At 39.2% G+C, this 19,838-nt stretch overlaps 1 protein-coding gene across 1 annotated transcript in view; it reads left to right on the top strand.

Annotated features, from left to right (window-relative positions):
- LOC306866697 (leucine-rich repeat serine/threonine-protein kinase 2-like) overlaps positions 1 to 19,838 on the top strand; it is a 43,037-nt gene that overhangs the window by 18,636 nt on the left and 4,563 nt on the right. Inside the window, exons 20-47 of the mRNA XM_079411979.1 lie at positions 486 to 668; positions 866 to 972; positions 1,052 to 1,118; positions 1,207 to 1,415; positions 3,662 to 3,912; positions 3,988 to 4,136; positions 4,978 to 5,071; positions 5,142 to 5,328; positions 5,429 to 5,610; positions 6,029 to 6,249; positions 6,332 to 6,459; positions 6,589 to 6,807; positions 7,903 to 8,104; positions 8,276 to 8,364; positions 8,449 to 8,636; positions 8,716 to 8,870; positions 9,086 to 9,232; positions 10,544 to 10,735; positions 10,845 to 10,991; positions 11,235 to 11,347; positions 11,462 to 11,652; positions 11,771 to 11,931; positions 12,029 to 12,199; positions 14,100 to 14,200; positions 14,290 to 14,502; positions 14,690 to 14,874; positions 14,964 to 15,036; positions 15,515 to 15,705. Of these exons, the coding sequence (XP_079268105.1) occupies positions 486 to 668; positions 866 to 972; positions 1,052 to 1,118; positions 1,207 to 1,415; positions 3,662 to 3,912; positions 3,988 to 4,136; positions 4,978 to 5,071; positions 5,142 to 5,328; positions 5,429 to 5,610; positions 6,029 to 6,249; positions 6,332 to 6,459; positions 6,589 to 6,807; positions 7,903 to 8,104; positions 8,276 to 8,364; positions 8,449 to 8,636; positions 8,716 to 8,870; positions 9,086 to 9,232; positions 10,544 to 10,735; positions 10,845 to 10,991; positions 11,235 to 11,347; positions 11,462 to 11,652; positions 11,771 to 11,931; positions 12,029 to 12,199; positions 14,100 to 14,200; positions 14,290 to 14,502; positions 14,690 to 14,874; positions 14,964 to 15,036; positions 15,515 to 15,705 (4,516 nt within the window). The remainder of the gene's footprint in view (positions 1 to 485; positions 669 to 865; positions 973 to 1,051; positions 1,119 to 1,206; positions 1,416 to 3,661; positions 3,913 to 3,987; positions 4,137 to 4,977; positions 5,072 to 5,141; positions 5,329 to 5,428; positions 5,611 to 6,028; positions 6,250 to 6,331; positions 6,460 to 6,588; positions 6,808 to 7,902; positions 8,105 to 8,275; positions 8,365 to 8,448; positions 8,637 to 8,715; positions 8,871 to 9,085; positions 9,233 to 10,543; positions 10,736 to 10,844; positions 10,992 to 11,234; positions 11,348 to 11,461; positions 11,653 to 11,770; positions 11,932 to 12,028; positions 12,200 to 14,099; positions 14,201 to 14,289; positions 14,503 to 14,689; positions 14,875 to 14,963; positions 15,037 to 15,514; positions 15,706 to 19,838) is intronic.

Below are 19,838 nucleotides of genomic sequence, written 5' to 3'. Positions count from 1 at the left end.
AGTTGCAGTTCAGTATATTAAAAATCTAAATCTGTAACTTGAAATTTTGTATCGAATAACATACTGGAGGTAAAATTCTTGTCAAGTACTTTACATGTACTTTAGTATGTTAGTCAACACATCAAAATAACTGCTAAAAAATTATTAAAACAATTTAAAATGTACTTTAAAATAAAACTTTTGATTTGACATTATTACAAAGTACACTTTTTAAAAGCATGCAAAGAAATGCATACACAATACATACAGTACATATTTTGCATTAACAAATTACTTTTACAGAAAGTTTTAAATTTGCCAAGTTGAGATCACTTCAACACATCATTTAATGGTTTCCAGTAAAACATATGGCATAAATAACACACTTGTTATTGTTATGTACATTTTTTTTTTGCACTTTATACACAGTATCTAGAGAATTGAAATCTACACAACTAAAATCAGCCTGACTGTTGTTGGTAAATCTTGTCCTTGTGTCTTTTAAGGTAAAGGTCAGCGTTTGGCCAGACAGATCTTGTCACTCCAAAGAAACAAAGGGTTTGTGGGAGTTTCTAGATTAAGGAGTGATGCCAGCACATCAGCATATTTCACAGATGAGGAAAGTGACGACTCACACATTTCCTTAGATGAAAGCTTGGGCTTTATGTTTGATGACATGGACAGTGATGGTAAGATGATTCTCACATAAATACATTACATTACAAATGTGGGCCATTTTTCGTTGCCTTTTCAACCTCTTTACATATGTGTTAAAAAAGGTTTGGATGCAGTGTCAATATTGATATAAATGCAACTGCAATCAAGTTTGCATGATATTATTTTCTACATTTATTTATTTGAAAAAATGCATGTGTTCCTTTGGTAGGGAGCGATGGGCCGTCACAAGGACTGTTGCTTATCAATGATTCCCCAGAAGTGGGCAGGAAACCTGCACAGAGACATCACAGCTGGCGTAGACGTGCCAATTTAGAGGTACCAGAAACAGACACTTTTGGTGTCTTTGTGCTTGGATTTTATTAATTATTTTAACCATTTGAATGTCTTTCTACAGGGATGCCATGGTGAGACAGATACAAGCGTCCCTTTACATAAGCGTTTGAACTCTCACAACACTAGAGGTACACATTAAGAGCTGTCTGACATGGGAACTAGTCCTAAAAAGTTCACTTGTTGTTACATCTGTCTTTTTTTGTTTTAAATGTACAGGGCAGGGTTTTATTGAAAGCTTCACTCCTGCTGCTCTTCCTCTGGCCGTGGACAAAGAACCTATCCGTCTGCTCGACCTCTCAGGAAATGAGCTGGGCAATCTGTCCTGTTTGATGGGTGTGAGCGCTCTCAAACAGCAGATTGAAAACCTTCTACGGCTTGATTTGAGCAGCAACAATCTATCAGAGTTTCCCAGTGTTCTCTGTCAGGTGTGTAGAAACATTTTGACAGCGTTATTAAAGTAAAAATGAAACCGCTTTTGAAACCCATTTTCTAATGTTCACAGAAACATTATGACTGCACATTTTAGATATTATCAGTTCTAGTATTATTAACAGAATGAAATTACGGTAAGTTCCCTTTTGAAGAAGAAGTACACTTAAGGATGAAATATACTTTGGTTTTACACGTATGTGAGGGTCTGTTATTCTGGGTACATTACACTGTAATATAATTACACATTTTAAGTTGCAATTTAATATAAAGTAGATTTAAAGCATATTAACTTCAAATGTAATGAAATAACACTATTATTTAAAATAGCGTGGCCTAATGGTTAGAGAGTCGGACTCGTAATCAAAAGGTTGCGAGTTCGAGCCCCCGGCCGGCAGGAATTGTAGGTGGGGGGAGGGAATGTCCAGCGCTCTCTCCACCCTCAATACCACGACTGAGGTGCCCTTGAGCAAGGCACCGAACCCCCAATTGCTCCCCGGGCGCTGCAGCATGGCTGCCCACTGCTCCGGGTGTGTGTTCACGGTGTGTGTGTGTGTGTGTGTGTGTGTGTGTGTGCATTTGTTCACTACTCACTGCTGTGTGTGTGCACTTGGATGGGTTAAACGCAGAGCACCAATTTCGAGTATGGGTCACCATACTTGACAATACGTCACGACTTAAATATAATCAAGATTATGTGCTTCAATTACATCAAAACAAATGTGCTTCTATAAATCACACTAGAAGATTATCAAAACATGACTTAAAATGTCAAGTCACCTTATATAGTGCCTATATTTATATCCTACCTATATTTATATAGTGCTTTACACAATACAGAAGTGTCAAAGCAGATTGACAGTGTTAAACAAGAAAAACCTGTGCTGATAATGCAAGAGCATTATAGTAAACAGTAGATTGTTGATTCAGTGATGCCATCATCAGGCTCAGTTCAGTTCTCTTCAAATATTGTCTGTGCAATAAATTCAACAATATTGCCAGCAATTGTGTCCCCAAATAAGCAAGCCAAAGGCGACAGTGGCAAGGAACAAAACTCCATAAAAGTTTCAGAAGTTCATAAAGTCATTACTGCTGTGCTGTTGGGAAAAGTTTGTTTTGGCTGATGCTTTATTTTTTGTTAATTTTGCCACTGTAATGAATAAATGCATGGCATTGTGTTTGTTTTCTTCTAAAAGAGACAAAAAGTAAGCAGATCTAGCAGTTTTCAAGGCGTTTCTGTATGTAGGAGTACTTTCCCTCCATGCAATATGAAATACCTCTAGTTTTGTTTTCTTCCAGCTGCGCTCCATTTTCCGGGCTGCCATGGTGATTGACTGTTTTCTTTAATCTTCCTTAAGCGTAAATGAGCAACTGTATCTAAAGAGCTAATGTGGCCAAGTATGGTGCTCTGCATTTAACCCATCCAAATGCACACACACACCGTGAACACACACCCGGAGCAGTGGGCAGCATTTATGCTGCGGTGCCCGGGGATCAGTTGGGGGTTCGGTGCCTTGCTCAAGGGCACCTCAGTCGTGGTTTGAGGGTGGAGAGAGCGCTGGACATTCACTCCCCCCACCTACAATCCCTGCCAGACCTGAGACTCGAACTCGAAACCTTTGGATTACGAGTCCGACTCTCTAACCATTAGGCCACGACATCCCCAAAGTATGATTTCGTCAATACTTGATTTCTACTTTGAAGTCAAAGTATGATTGTGAAAATGAGTAGGTCCTGAGACGTATTGTCTAACCCCAATGGAGTTCAGAATGTCTATAAATGCTGTTTTTTTTATCCAGATCAGCATTGTACAAATCTGCATTGCTCCTGTATTAGAAATAAATGTTTTTATCCATGTTGCATTCATTTTCATTTGAACTTCTGTTCGTTCTAATTCGTTCTCGCCGATAATTCCGAACTGGCTGTTTTTCACATTCATTCAATTTGTACCGTTTTTGATTTTTGATATTCCTGCTCTGCACTGCGCTACAGGGTTATGGTGGTTTTTGTGCCAAATAAATACTGCTTTAATTAACTGTATAATCTGATTATATAGTATCTAGTCAATATCTAGCTAGTAATTAAAGTACATCTTTAATGTGTGTCTTGATTGTTGTTTTGTCTATTTTGTGTTGATATTGATCATCATTTAATTTGGGGACTATTTCCTAACCATACTCAATACATTTTTCCCAGCAATTTATTAAAAGAGTTTTATTTAATTGTGTATTTTTTTTCTTAGAATTTAAGAAGTCTTACCCGTCTAGATCTTCAAGGTAACCAACTGCAATCACTTCCTGTGGAACTCCTGGGTTTGCCTGCATTAAACATACTCAATGTTTCTCGCAACTGCATTGGTCCACTTCTGATGCTGGACCCAACTGTGTGCAGTCCAGCCTTACGCCAACTCAACCTTTCCTTCAACCAGATCACCGTCTTCCCCTTCCAGCTGGGGCAGGCCATGGACAGATTGGAGGAGCTCTCATTGGAGGGGTAGGTTATGGGATAATAGTTTTTCTAGAGCCTTGTATAAAAGGTTATACAAATTGACCTTTTTTTTTTCTTCAGTAATCAGATAACAGAACTGTCTCTCCCGTTGCACCTGGCTGAACTGAAAGTTTTAGATATCAGTAAGAATCAAGTTAAAATAATTTCAGATCATTTCTTCACTGAATGTCTCAAGTTGGAAACTTTCATCGGTTCAGTTAACAAAATCAGTAAGTTTTCCCCTCTTTACTCTCTTAAAAATATATTTGTGTTTGTCATTTTTCATCAAAATATATTAACTTGACTCAACTCTGAAACAACTTTCCTTTTTGGCTGACATCAACTTAATGTACATATATAGGCTGTTGGTTAATGTTAGTTAGTAGGCAAATTGTTTTGTTTTATTATTATTGTCACGCTACAGTGTATATAAATGCATGAAGAAGATGAGTGACGTCTTTAATAAATCCACATAGAGATAATCAACAGAAGGAAGGGAGGAATCACACATAGCAACCAATGTTTAAGACTGGACAAAGACAAACTTAACAGACTTGAACTTAAATACACAGGCAAATGAAGATAATTAATAAGACACAGGTGAATCAAATACACAATCAAGGGGGAACAGAAACTAGGTCACAGAACACATGGGGAATGAAAACACAACATAAAGTCCTTACGTGTTACAGTTATTCATGCATATAATTTTTTTTAAAATCATTTTTACTGTAACTTTTATTTATTTTAATTTTTTATTTTATTAAAATAAATAATATTTATTTTATTTTATTTATTTATTTTTATCATTTTTACTGTAGCTTTTATTTATTTTTTTATTTGCTTTTTTAAATGACCAAAATAATTTTTAATAGTTTTAGTTAAGAAAAATTAAAGTTCTCCACTGCTTATTTTATCTTTGAATATTCAGTTTCAATTGGCCATGTCACATTACAGCGGAGAAATAAATAATTTTTAAACAGCGTTTCTTGAACATTTTGCTGGATAATTCTATAAAATTGTGTTTTGTTTATCACTACTGTTCTTAGTATCACTCTTGTTTTCATACAGATTCATTGTCACACCTTCCTTCAAAAATAACCACCGTTAAATTATCACAGAACAATTTCACAGCTGTTCCTGAAATAATCATCAACTTGCCCAAGTAAGTGTTTTGAACCTGGAATGTTCCTTTGAATTCGCAAACCGTTTTTAACCTCTCTTTTTCTGGATAGTTTGCGTTCGGTGGACATGAGAAATAACAGTATTAGTGCTCTGCCGGGTCCATCTTTCTGGGTCAGTGTAAACCTAAGAGAGCTGATGTTCAGTCATAATCACATCTCTGCGCTCGACCTGAGCGGCCCGGTGTACAAGTGGGCCAGACTGGAGAAACTTCATTTAAGCTGCAACAAACTGACTGAGGTACGATTCATATCACGCTCTGATTCAACTGAACACTGCAGTTTTGGTCTTTGTGTCTCACATTTGTTAGAAATTTGTGTTTGACACTTTTGTGCTTTAGATCCCTCCTCAGATCGGTATGTTGGAGGACCTGACGTCTCTAGATGTTAGTCAGAACGAAGGTTTGCGCTCTTTCCCTGATGAGATGGGAAAGCTTGTTCATTTATGGGATCTACCTCTAGACGGTCTGCAGCTCCAGATGGACCTCAAACACATTGGGAACAAAACCAAAGACATCATCAGGTCTAAATCTGTCTCATTTAGACATTATTTCTTGCTTGCATTTCAGCTTGTACAGTAAATGCATCAGTGATTTTATTTTATTTTACTCTATTTATGGGTCAGTATTGTCAGACAATAATATTAGATTTTTTTTTTTTTAAATAATGTATTCTTCTGAATTTACTTGTTACATGTAAATCTTAGAATTATGATTATAGTGTGTTTAGTATTTATCTTTTAGTGCTATTTATATATCAGTTTAAAAGTTGTTCTGTTTTTCTAGAAACTTGAGTCATGAGAAAAGTTATTGAATATTCAGAAAAGGGAGGTGCCTTTTAATATGCCCACCTATAATATCTTGTTTTAAATGCAAATATCTTGTCAAACTATTTTGAGACTTGTATATTGGTTCAGAATGTGATCCCTGCGGTTCTTACAGGTTCTTGCAGCAGCGTCTGAAGAAAGCTGTCCCGTATTACCGCATTAAACTCATTGTGGTCGGCAGCCCATCTAGCGGGAAAAGCTCTTTGATTCATCAGTTGATGAGACTCAAACGCTCTCAGTGGCGATCTGACCAGACCGTCGGCGTCAGCGTCAGAGACTGGCTCATCAAAAACAAAGACAAGAGGAACATGCTGCTGAATGTTTGGGAGTTCTCAGGTAAGCATCTGCGCAATACATATCAAATATGGAAAAATGTCAATAGGAAATTACATGTTTTTCTCTTTCTGTTGTTGTGCAGGTGGTGAAGAGTGCAGTGGATTTCACCCTCACTTCATGAGCTCCAGGGCTCTCTATCTAGTCCTGTATGACCTGAGTAAAGGACCCAGTGAGATAGACACTATCAAACCCTGGCTCTTTAACATTAAAGTAAGTTTAACATTTAGCTCCTTCCTGCAAGTAGTATTACAATATTTGTAGTACAAATACAAAACCAGACCAAACTGTTATTGTGGAACATTTGGTTTAGATTATAAAAGAACATGATATGCTTCTCAGGCCGTAGCTGGGCAGTCTCCTGTGATTGTGGTTGGAACTCATGCAGATGTGTGTGAAGAGCACCACCTACAGGAGTGTGTTCTGAAGCTGCGAGAGGAGCTGCCGTCTCAACCGGGCTTTCCAGTGATCAAAGAGAACCACATACTCTGTGCCTGTGAGGAGTCTGAGTCTATCAGCAGGTTGCGCAAAGCCATCTGTAGGGAGCTCGTTGGGTTCAAGGTGATTTACAAAATTTTGTTTTTCTGGGCACTAATTAGCAAATGTTATAATTGATTTTATCCAATACGTTGGATTACTTTTAAAAAGCCCTGTTTAATAGTCAATATAAAAGTTTCATTATTTTTGAGGGCAATCTTTTTTTCTTTTTTTTTGGCGGGTGTGTCAGCTGATGTCAGACCTGCCATGATGAATTTAAAGGGTTAGCTCACCCAAAAATGCTAATTCTGTCATTAATTACTCACCCTCATGTCGTTCCAAACCCACAAGACCTTTGTTCATCTTCAGAACACAAATTAAGATATTTTTGATGAAATCTGAGAGCTCTTTGACCTTCCCAAGGATCCTTACACGATCAAGGTCCAGAAACGTAGCAAGGAGATCGTTAAAATAGTCCATGTGACATCAGGGGTTCAACCGTAACTTTACGAAGCTACGAGAATATTTTTTTGTGTGCAAAGAAAACAATAATAACATAATTTTATTTAGCATAATCAGCATTGTTGACATTCAGCATGCGCACACTTTGGCTGAACATCATCAACACTGATTATGTTGATTACGTTCTGGGGTACCCTCCAAGATGGCCGAAGATGGTAACTCAGGGAGAAGAATTGCTGAATAAATTGTTGTTATTGTCTTCTTTGTGCACAAAAAGTATTCTTATAGCTTCGTAAAATTATGGTTGAAGCCCTGATGTCACATGGACTATTTTACAGATGTCCTTACTATGAGTGCTGATCGTGGTAATATCCTTGCTGTCTAAGGAGGGTCATCAAAAATATTTAAATTTGTGTTCTGAAGATGAACAGAGGCCTTATTGGTTTGTAACGACATGAGGGTGAGTAATTAATGACAGAATTTTCATTTTTGGGTCAACTAACCCTTTAATTTCATTGGAAAGCGACAGTGAGGGGGGGATTTGCAATTTGCAAAAAAAAAACATAAAACATTTACACTTATAGAGTATGTTGTTTCGTAATAAGTATTATTTTCAAAAGTATGCCAAAGTGTACTTATTTGTCACAAGGGTGATGACATCTTTCAAAAAGGTTTTCATTGTATTTGTTTAATGAATTGTGTTTGTGGCATTGGCAGATCCAGGGTCAGCCGGTAATGGGGCAGCTGATTCCAGACTGTTATGTGGAGCTGGAGAGAAGAGTTTTACAGGAGAGGTCACATGTACCCACTGATTTCCCAGTGCTCAGACACAGCAGACTGCTGGAGATCATACAGGAAACACAGCTGCAGCTAGAGGAGGGAGAGTTACCCCACGCTATCCACTTCCTCAGCGAGGCTGGTGAGAGTTGGTTTACAATTGGTAGTTGTTTCTTCAGTTTTGGGTACATGCATGTTCCTAGGGAATGTTCTTAATCACTTGTTATATATTTTTGCTAATTTTAGTTGCCTTATGTATTGGATTCATTGTTTTAACCTAGTAAACAGACCTTCTGTTTGTGTTTGTCTCTAGGTGTCCTGCTTCACTTTGATGATCCAGTGCTTCAGCTAAAGGATTTGTATTTCATTGACCCACAATGGCTTTGTAACCTCATCTCACAGGTTAAACATGCACACACACACACCTTGCTTCTCCTTGTGATTCGCTCATAGCAGTGACATCTCATCTGTTGTGTTGTTTGACAGACGTTGACTCTGAGGAGCACTGGTCAGTGGGACACCACTAGAGGAGTGGTGCAGCGAACCACTGTAGAAAAGTTTCTGAACAAAAGTCGCTGTTTCCCCAAGGATCATCTGACTCAGTACTTCAAACTATTGGAAAAGTTTCAAATAGCCCTGCCCTTCGGAGATGACCAGTTACTTATACCTAGCAGGTAGTGATAGGACCTTTTCTATTTAAATTGATACAAAGTGGGGTACGGTGGTAATTTGTCATGTTTGATATGTCCCTAGCCTGTCAGATCAAAGGCCGGTGATTGAGCTCCCCCACTGTGAAAATTCAGAGGTGATTGTTCGGCTTTATGAGATGCCATACTTCCCCATGGGATACTGGTCCAGACAGATCAGCCGTCTGTTGGAAGTCTCTGCTTTCCTGCTCTACGGCAAAGGTAACCCAACACAAACACTAGAAGTCAGCATAAATGATCCCTGTATCATGTTGAACATTGCACTTGCCATGGCATGATCATAGGCTTAATTCCCAAGGTACAAACATATTAATATAATGTATTAGAAAAGTATTACTTGAATGCACTGTGAGTTGCAGGGGTCTGATAAATGAATATCACGCAAGACGTTTTGTGAAGGTTTGTGTACTCTACAGAGAAAGCACTGAGGCCAAACCAGATCTACTGGAGGAAGGGCATCTATCTGAGCTGGTCTGCTGTAGCTTACTGTCTGGTGGAGGCCTTGTCTCTTGAAGAGAACCCTGCTAGCTTCATCAAGATCACTGTCCCCTGCTCTCGCAAAGGTAACAGAGGTGTTTTGTTTAGGCCATCCTGAATAGTACAGTAATATTGATGAGAATTGTGATTTCATAATAGTAATGTAATGGTGATGATGTGATTATATTGTGGGAATGTTGATGGTGTGATGATGACAAAGGTATATTGGTCATGATGATGAATATGATGGAGGCAAATGTGATGATATAGTGGTGATTGTGATAGTGTTGGTGATGTGATGATTATGGTGATGATGATGGAGATTCATTTGATTCAATGATAGTAATGATGGTTGTTGTGGTGGTGATGATGATGTGATTTGATGGTGATGATTATGCTGATAATTGTGTTTGAGATGGTGATGCATTTGATTCAGTGATAGGATTGATGGTTGTGGTGGGGAGGATGATGATGTAGTGATGTGATGGTGATTAGTTGTGCATTTGATTCATTGATAGTAATGATGATTGTGATGATGATTGTGATTGTGATGATTTGATTCAATGATGGTAGTGGTGGAGATGATGATGACGATGTGATAGTGCTGGTGATTAGTAATGCATGTTTGATGCATTGATTGTAATTATGTTTTTGATGGTGATGGTTGCGATACTGTTGATGATGTTGTGATGTGATGATGATATTGAGGCATTTGATTCAATGATAGTAATAATTATGGTGATTGTGATAGTGTTGGTGATGTGATGTGGAGATTATGATGGTTATGGTGAAAGTGATGCATTTGATTCAGTGATAGTAATGATAATTGTAGTGTTGGTGATTGTGATGATGTTGTGATGGGATAGTGAAAGTGATGCATTTGATTCAATGATAGTAATGATGGCTGTGGTGGTGGTGATGATGATGTGATGGTGATTACTAATGCATTTAATTCATTGATACTAATGATGATTGTGGTGGTGGTGATGTGATGGTGATAGTGCTGCATTTGATTCAATGATAGTAATGATAGTTGTGGTGGTGGTCATGATGATGATGTGATAGTGATTGTGATTAGTAATGCATTTGATTCATTGATAGTAATGATGGCTGTGGTGGTTATGATGATGTGATGGTGATAGTGCTGCATTTGATTCAATGATAGTAATGATGGTTGTGGTGGTTATGATGGTGATGTGATGTGATGGTGATTAGTAATGCATTTAATTCAATCATAGTAATGATGATTGTGGTGATTAACAGATGATTGTTATAGTGGCGATGTTGTGGTGGTGAAGCTGATCTTGATTGTAATAATGCTTTGTTGAAGATGGTGTAGTGGTTATGATGTTTTTTTGATGGCATTGTGTTGATAACATCACCTGCTCTGTGTGTAGGTCATGTGTTGTTTGGGCAGGTGGTGGATCACATTGACTCTCTGCTGGAGGAATGGTTTCCAGGCCTCCTCACCACTGATATCCGTGGCACTGGAGAGACACTGCTTAAGAAATGGGCTCTGTACAGCTTCAGTGATGGACAAAACTGCCAGAAGATCCTGCTGGAAGATCTACTCTCCAACATCAATGCAGGTCTATATCCATTCTGCTCACATTCAGAAACACGACTCCTTTAATGATAACCTTATGTATAAAAACGGTGCAAAACCTGTGCTGTCCTGACTGGTTGCTTGTCTGTAAGATGGTTTGCTGGTGGACCCAGAGGACTCCAGCTGTACTCTGCCCATCTCTCAGATCTCTCCAGACCTGGTACTGAGTGACCAGCCATCCAGCATCATACTGGATCCAGAGCAGCTGGAGATAGAGCTCTCTATGGAGTATAGGTTGGGTTAGTACATGAATACATTTTTACATCTGTAAGTCAGAGACCAAAAAGAAATGTCTGTATTGCATGTAATCGGCTACCCTACCTTTAATCATGATTATTTTGCTCCAGAAATATAATCACAATGATTATTCCTGATTGTCATTTTAAATTTGTATCATCAGAATTTGACTAATAGACAGACTTAACTGTGACTGTCAACAAAGTAATGCAAGTATAAACTAACAGTATTTTTTTTTCCTGAAGGAGATGGTGGCTTCGGCTCTGTATATAAAGCCGTGTACAAGAATGAGGAAGTAGCTGTGAAGATTTTCAATAAACATGCATCTACACTTTATGTTCATCGACTGGTACGACAGGTGAGTTATGCTATAGAAAAAGAAACCAGGCAAGTCTTTCACTTGATTAGGACATGAGCAAGATTATTATTAATACATGCTTGGTGTATTTGCTTTAAAATTATTTGTCTCCAGGAACTGGCGGTACTTGGCAGACTGCGCCACCCCAGTCTGGTGGGGCTTTTGGCTGGCAGTTGTAACCCACACATTCTTGTGATGGAACTCGCCCCATGTGGGTCTCTGGACTTGCTTTTTGAGCGTGAAAATAACAGTCTCAGCCGCAAGCTACGGCACAGAATAGCACTGCATGTGGCAGATGGTCTCAGGTGGGTAGACTAGCTACCCAATACACAAAAACTTTAAAGAAGTCAAACATTCTGGGTTCAATTCAAGTTTAAGCTTTAGGACAGCATCTATTACATGTTTTTTCATGTTTTCAAACAGATATTTGCACTCATCTATGATTATCTACCGAGATCTGAAGCCGCACAACATTCTGTTGTTTAACCTGAAGACGGATGCTGAGGTCATTGCTAAAATCACAGACTTTGGCATAGCGCAATACTGCTGCAGTATGGGCGTCCGCAGCTCAGAAGGAACACCGGGTACCTCTAGCATTCCCATAATCCTCTACGGAACAGCTATTAAACAAACAGAGGATGTTTGTTTATAGGTTATAATTATTGAATCTTCAACACACAGGTTTTAGAGCACCGGAGGTCGCCCGTGGTAATGTCATCTATAATGTCCAGGCAGATGTATATTCATTTGGTCTGCTGCTGTATGATCTAATGACCTACGGCAAGCGGATATCTGATGGGATGAAGTTTCCCAGTGAGTTTGATGAGGTGGCTGTGCAGAGAAAACTACCAGGTAACATATTGAGTTCCTTTAGTTTATTTTGATGTTTATACATACAGTACCATACATACATTCAAACCTCTTATATAAAATATGCTAATTTGCTGTTTAAGAAATTATTATCACAGTTAAAAACTGTTTGTGCTGCTTATGCTGATGAATAAGCAATTCAAAAGAAAAATATTTATTTTATATATACAGTCATGGCCAAAAATATCGGCACCCTTGGTAAATATGATCAAAGAAGACTGTGAAAATTAATCTGCATTGTTAATCCTTTTGATCTTTTATTTAACAAATTCACAAAAATCTAACCTTTCATTGGATAATAAGAATTTGAAATGGGGGGGGAAATATCATTATGAAATGTTTTTCTCAAATACACGTTGGACACAATTATTGGCACCCCTAGAAATTCTTATGAGTAAAATATCTCTGAAGTATATTCCTATTCATATTCACAATTTTGAGCTCTCCAGGGTGATTATGAACATGAAATTATCCAGCCATGGCTTCCTGTTTCACAGAAATATAAATAGGAGGGAAAACAAATTCCCTTAATCATCCATCGCAATGAGAAAAACAAAATCATATATTTCTGATGTGCAGCAAAAGATAATTGAGCTTCACAAATTAGTGAAGTGGCTTTAAAAAAAGAGCTAGAGCAGTGAAAATCCCCATTTCCACCATCAGGGCAATAATTAAGAATTTCCAATCAACAGAAAATGTTACGAAACTGCCTGGAAGCGGACGTGTGTCTAAATCGTCCTAATGCACGGTGAGAAGGAGAGTTTGAGTGGCTAAAGACTCTCCAAGGACCACAGCTGGAGAATTGCAGAAAACATTTGAGTCTCGGGGTCAGAAAACCTTTAAACAAATTGTCAAACAGCCCCTACATCACCACATGTTGTTTGGGAGGGTTTGAAGATAAATTCTCCTAGCTCATCCAAAAACAAACTCCAGCATATTCAGTTATCAGACACGACTGGCACTTCAAATGGGACTGGCTTCTATGGTCAGATGAAACTAAAAAATGAGCTTTTAGCAGCAAACACTCAAGATGGGTTTAGTGAACACAGGGATAAAAAGTACAATGAAATATACAGCTGTATTTTTGATGTTGTGGGCCTATATTTCTGCTGGAGGTCCTGGACATCTTGTTCAGACACATGACATCATGGATTCTATCAAATACCAACAGATAAAAAATCAATAAGTGACTGATTCTATTAGAAATCTTATAATGGGCCATGTTTGGATCTTCCAACCGTACAATAATCCAAACACAAACCTCAAAAACAACACAAAATGGGTCACTGAGCACAAAACCAAGCTTCTGCTGGCCATTCCAGTCCTCGGACCTGAACCCTTTAGAAAATGAGTGAGGTGAACTGAAGAGAAGAAGCACCGTCATGGAGCTGTGAATCTGAAGGATCTGGAGAGATTCTGGATGAAGGAATGGTCTCTGATCTCTTGTCAGGTGTTCTCTAACCTCATCAGGCATTATAGGAGAACATTTAGAGCTGTTAAACTGACTAATGGAGGTTTCAAAAAGTATTGAATAAAAGTGTGCCGTTAATTGTGGCCGATGTGTATTAGAGAAAAACATTAATTTCATAATGATATTTCCCCCCATTTTAAATTCTTATTCTCCAATGAAAGGTTAGATTTTTGTGATTCTTTTAAATAAAATCAAAATGATTAACAATACAGATTAATTTTCACAGCCTTCTTTTATCATATTTACCAAGGGTACCAACAATTCTGATATTATAGAATATTAGATTATATCCAAAAATCATTGTAATTTGAAGATTTAAATTTAAATAAAAAAATATATATTATTCACATTTGATTACATTTAATTTGATTTCTTTAATATTAATGACTTTCTCCATAATCACTGATATAGATGCAGTTAAATATTACGGCTGTTCTCCATGGCCAGGGTTTGAGTCTTTGATGAGGGACTGTTTGAAAGAAAACCCACAGGACAGGCCTACATCTGCTCAGGTTAGACTGATTACATCTGATTGTTAACTTATTGCATCTTAGAAAGAATCACTTCTGTGTAAACGTTTAATGTCTCTGTGTATGTTTAGGTGTTTGATCGTCTGAATTCTGTAGAGATGCTTTGTCTAATGCAAGAGCTGACATTGATGAGTTTTCCGGGTGAGTGTTTCACTGTCTCCAGTGCCAGCGGAGGTGCAAACGGAGGTAATAATACTCGTGTGTGGATTGGAGGTGGCAGATGCAGCCAGAAATTGGGCTGTGTGACATCACTGGATCTGGAGACAGGGGGAAGCTGGAGCCAGGTATGAATTTTACTGTATATACACTGTTTGTTTTTGTTTTGTTAAATGCCATTTCATCTAAACAAGTATGATTAAGTATGCATTTTCAGTTAATTGCCAACCAGTTCAGCCACAATCCTTGAGGAATTACCTCATTGACTGTGGTTTATTTATTGGTCCAGTTAACAGTGTTCCCACCCTCTTTTAGGAGATTGACAGCAGTCCTATCCTCTGCATGGTGATCATCAGAGCTCCAGGGTCATGCAGTGACTGGTTAGTTGCTGGTACACAGTCAGGTTCACTCTTCATCATGGATACTATAAACGCCGAGATTCTGCACTGTCTGAAGAGTGTGAAGGACTCTGTGACATCACTATACTTTCACACTCAGAGGTGATTACATGTCAATTTCTGAGCAGAAAATGGAATGGCTACTTGGATGATCTATGTTTAGATGAGAGAATAATGTTTACATTTTTCAGACACTTTAAGAATTACCTTTTGGTCGGGACAGCAGATGGATTACTAGTCATTTATGAAGATTCAGTCTTGAAGGTATATTATAGCCTTTTTAATCATTATTTATCATTTTAATAATTATTTGTACAGTAAATACAATTGCACTTTGAAATAGACCAAGGTTCTGGAGAATCATCTGAGAATGCTTTTTTTCAATTGACATTGAATAAGGATCAGTAAGAGGTTTTGGGAAAGAAACTAATATTTTTTATTTAGAAATGATGCATTAAACTGATAAAGTAAATTTAAAAAGATTTCTATGTCTAATTTTAGTTTTATTTTTGTTATTAAAATAAATGAACATTATATTAATTTATCTCACTCTCTTTCTCTTATATCTCTTATATATATAGAGAGAGAGAGAGATTAACTTATTTTTTTTACTTAATATTTTAAATGTAATATTTCTTAATATTACCATTTTATTGTATTTTTGATCAAATAAATGCAGCCTAGGTGAGAATAAGACTTCTTTCATAAATATAAAAACATATTTAATGTTTTATGACTGTAGGTGAAGAATGGTGGTCCAGTGAAAACACTGCAGGTTGGTGATGTGAACACTCCTCTGATGTGTCTTGGCCCATTCAGTCATACTCAGGAGCAGAAAGAGCTGTGGGCTGCCTGTGGCAGCAGGGTGTTCTCACTCACAGTGGCATACGACATCTGTAGAAGCATAGACACAAAAGCCAAACTGCTGTACCCGTGAGTAACAATAACACTGCTAAAGACGAGCATAACTATGTCAGTTTAACACACATTACAATTAGATTCAGTTTTTATTGTGGAAAACAGCTTAAACTTGATTTTTCTGCTAAATGAAATATGCTATATACAGGGTCATAAAATTAACAGGGACTTATCTTGACAAATTCAAAATGGAGAGCAAAAAATGCCCTTGCTCAATTAAATACACTGGGGGTACCTCAGGGTTCTGTGTTTGGCCCATAGTATTCTCATTTATACAATCTTAAAGGAATTGGCTTTTCTTATGTTTTGAGTTCAGCATTATAAACAACACACATTTCTGTTGAACCTAATAATGGCCAATCAGAGGTATTTAATATTAGTCACCGTTAATGAAGAAATCCACAGAAAATTTTGCACTCTTGCAATTTCTCTCATCATAAATAAAAAAGCACAGATAACAGCTTCATTGATTGCCTGTGTAGCCAAAATCGGGTGTTTTTTCCCGCACACAAAAACATTTTTGTTTGTAATTAATCAACATTAGTAATTATTAAAACAATGTTAAGAGCAATAATCAACTTTTAATGATTTTTGTCATAAATGCCCTACGCTGTAACGAGTTATTTTTTTGTTGTATGTTTTGTTTTACAATTTATGTGCTCTATGTAGGTTATTTACTAAGGTAATCTGTAAATTTAAACATAAATGCCATGTCAGATGCAGCTTCTGTTCTACCTTTGCAACGTAAAGGTGGCTTGTGATAATTCCAATTTTAATGGTAACAGTAGAGAATTCTGGTTGAATAATTTGTTACATTTATGTATTTAACACAAGTCAACACAGATGCATTTCATAGGATGATTATAACAATTGTCCTTACAAAGTGTTGTGTTTTGAAGTTTAACCACAAGGTGGCAGTATATTGTTAAGTGCAGAGGTGCTATTGAGTATTCCCTAAGGGTGCTTTCACACTTGGTTCGATTGCCTGGTCCGAACCAGAGTTTGTTTGCTTCCCCCTACCCCTGCCTCCGCTGGACTGCGTTCATATTATTTTATTTGGGTCTGAACCACAGTTCGTTTGCGTCATCAATCCAGCAGCGGTTCACCCCGTTGCTTAGTAACGACGGCGCGAGAGATCCAAGGTGGCTTTGTCTTTTGAACCGTTCATTTTGTTTACAAAGCTTCAGTGCACCACTTACGTCTGTCTTACGAATGTACTGCTAATGTTGAATCATCTGAGAATGATGGACAGCCACACCACTAAAGATAACCTCCGACGGCTCCTTGCTGAAAACCTCAACAAGATCCCAGAAGAATCAGCCGACTGGCCAGCTTTACGCCAGGCTATTTATAACGCAGCCTTAGAAGCGTTCGGCCAATTAAGGAAACATCACCAGGACTGGTTCAACTGTAACTCAGCCGAGATACAGTCACTCCTAAAAACAAAGCATGAAGCCCACAAAGCTCTCCTGTCCTGCCCTGGATCTCCCACCCTTATAACCTCCTTCACTGCTGTAAGAGCAGAAACCCAGCGAGCCCTCCGGACAATGGAGAACACCTGGTGGGTGCAAAAGGCGCAAGAAATCCAGAACCTGGCAGATTGCAATAACACTCAAGGCTTTTACGATGCCTTAAAAGCATTGTACGGCCCCAGGAAACGGGCGATTGCCCCAGTCCGATCAGCTGACGGGTCCACGCTCCTCAAGGACCGCCACGAGATTCTTGCCCATTGGGCAAATCATTTTGAGAGTCTCTTCAACCACCCCAACCCTGCTGACCCACATATCCTCGATAATCTGCCAGACCTGCCACCAACCATGCACTTGGACACCCCACCACTTTACTCTGAACTCCGGCAAGCCATTGCAGGGCTGAAGATCAACAAATGCGCTGGACCTGACGGAATCCCTGCAGAGGTTTTCAAACACGGAGGATACATCCTCACGCACCGTCTGCACCTCCTGATCCAAAACATCTGGGAACATGGGACCCTCCCACAGGACTGGAAAGATGCTAACATCGTGGTTATTTACAAGCAGAAAGGAGACAGAGCAGTCTGCGGTAACAGCCGCGGGATATCTGTCCTCTCCATCGCAGGGAAAGTCCTGGCCAAGATCATGCTCAGCAGATTGGTTGAGCACATCTCAGAAGCTGTGCTTCCGGAAACTCAGTGTGGCTTCCGGAAGTCCAGATCCACGACAGACATGGTTTTTGTCTTGAGACAGCTGCTGGAGAAGAGCCGAAAACAGCACAAAGACCTTTACGTAGCCTTCATCGACCTTAGTAAGGCTTTTGACCCCATCAACCGTGAGCTGCTCTGGAAATACCTCTCCAAACTTGGAGTACCATCCAAGTTTCTCAGCATCCTACAGCAGCTGCATGATGGGATGCAAGCCAGAGTGCTCATGGGAGAACTCCAGTCTGAGTCTTTCGAGGTAAACGTTGGCATGAAGCAAGGCTGTGTCTTGGCTCCGGTGCTCTTTAACATCCTCCCTCTCTGCCATCACCTGCCTCTTCCATCGTGTCATGGGGCATGAAGACGGTATCAATGTGGAATACCGACTTGACGGTAGCCTCGTCAACATCCGTCGACTCCAGGCCCGCACAAAGACCCGCCAAATCTGTGAGCTTCAGTATGCGGATGACTGTGCCATCTTAGCCCACAGCCCGGATTCTATGCAGCATGCCCTTAATACAATATCCAGTCTGTATCAATCAAACACTCAAAAAACCGAGGTCATGTCCCTTCTCTCCACCCCCGCCCCCACACCCCCCAGTTTTCACATAAACGGTGTTCCACTTAAAACAGTGGAACACTTCACCTACCTCGGCTCCACTTTTTCCTCATGCTGCTCCCTTAACACAGAAATACACACCCGGATAAATAAAGCCTCATCATCTTTTGGACGCTTACGTAGCAGGGTTTTTGAAAACCGTAAGTTTACAACACGGTATGTCTCTCCACTCTGCTTTATGGGGCTGAGTCATGGACCCCATACCGCCAGCACATCACCAACCTAGAGGCCTTCCATATCTGCTGCCTACAGAAGATCCTCAACTTGTCCTGGAAAGATCGAATCCCCCACACAGTCATCCTCAGCAATACTGACTCAATCTGCATGGAAGCAGCAGTGGCCAAAAAACACCTGCGTTGGCTAGGGCACACCATACGCATGCCTGAACACCGCCTGCCACGCCAAGTCCTCTACAGTCATCTAATGGGCGCAAAGCGGTCCGCTGGAGGGCAAAAGCGGCGTTTTAAGGACTACACCAGGGACCTCCTAAAGCGGGCGAACATTCCCCTTACGCAATCTCTGGCACTCGACAGGTCAGCCTGGCAGGTCACCTGTGCCACTGCAGTCTCTCAAATACACCAAACCAATCAAGAACGACGATCCGAGAAACGCATCAAGAGACACCAGTGGGCGGCTGGTACCCCCCTGGTATCTGGTTTCCCTTGCTCCATCTGTGGAAGAGTGTGCGGCTCAAGGATCGGACTCGACGCCCACGTGAAGTGGCACCAGCAGCAATGTCGCTGAACCCACCCCCATCCCTGGAGCAAACAAGCATCATCATCGAACACGATGGACAGCTAAAGGTGTGTGTGTGTGTTCACTGTTGTGTGTGTGCACTTTGTGCATACTTGGCCGAATGTCACGTCACTTTCACTTATTAACAACTTCTTTAACTTGAGCAAATGCTGCTAATACACATATACATTTGTTAATAAAGTTAATAAAATGAAAAAATGCATGTTTGTTTTAAAGCTAGTAAATAAAAGGAAACGATCAACCCGCATGCCTCTGCTCAATGACGGTGCCTGGATCAGATGTGACACAAAGTGAGACGCGCAGAAGCGTGAAGCGCAAAGGGGAAAACGGTATCAAACGGTATATTTGCAGCATTGCAAATAAATTAGTAGATATGGCCATGGAAAATATGTATTGCAAAATCATTGCTTTTGCTCTCTTTCATTTATATTTTGCAGTTCTTTGTTTTTATTTGCAAAACTTATTTTTTTCTCACAATACTTCATTTTCTTTTACAATTCTTTATTTTTGTTTAAAAAAAGTACATTATTTTTTCTCAACACTTTCATTTTCTTTTGCAAAACTTCAATTATCTTGCAAATACATGCAACATTGTTT

This window comes from Barbus barbus, assembly GCF_936440315.1.
Source record: "Barbus barbus genome assembly, chromosome: 48".
Classification (NCBI taxonomy): Eukaryota; Metazoa; Chordata; class Actinopteri; order Cypriniformes; family Cyprinidae; genus Barbus; species Barbus barbus.
Note: the sequence above shows the minus strand (reverse complement) of the source record. Positions and strands in the feature narration are given on the sequence as shown.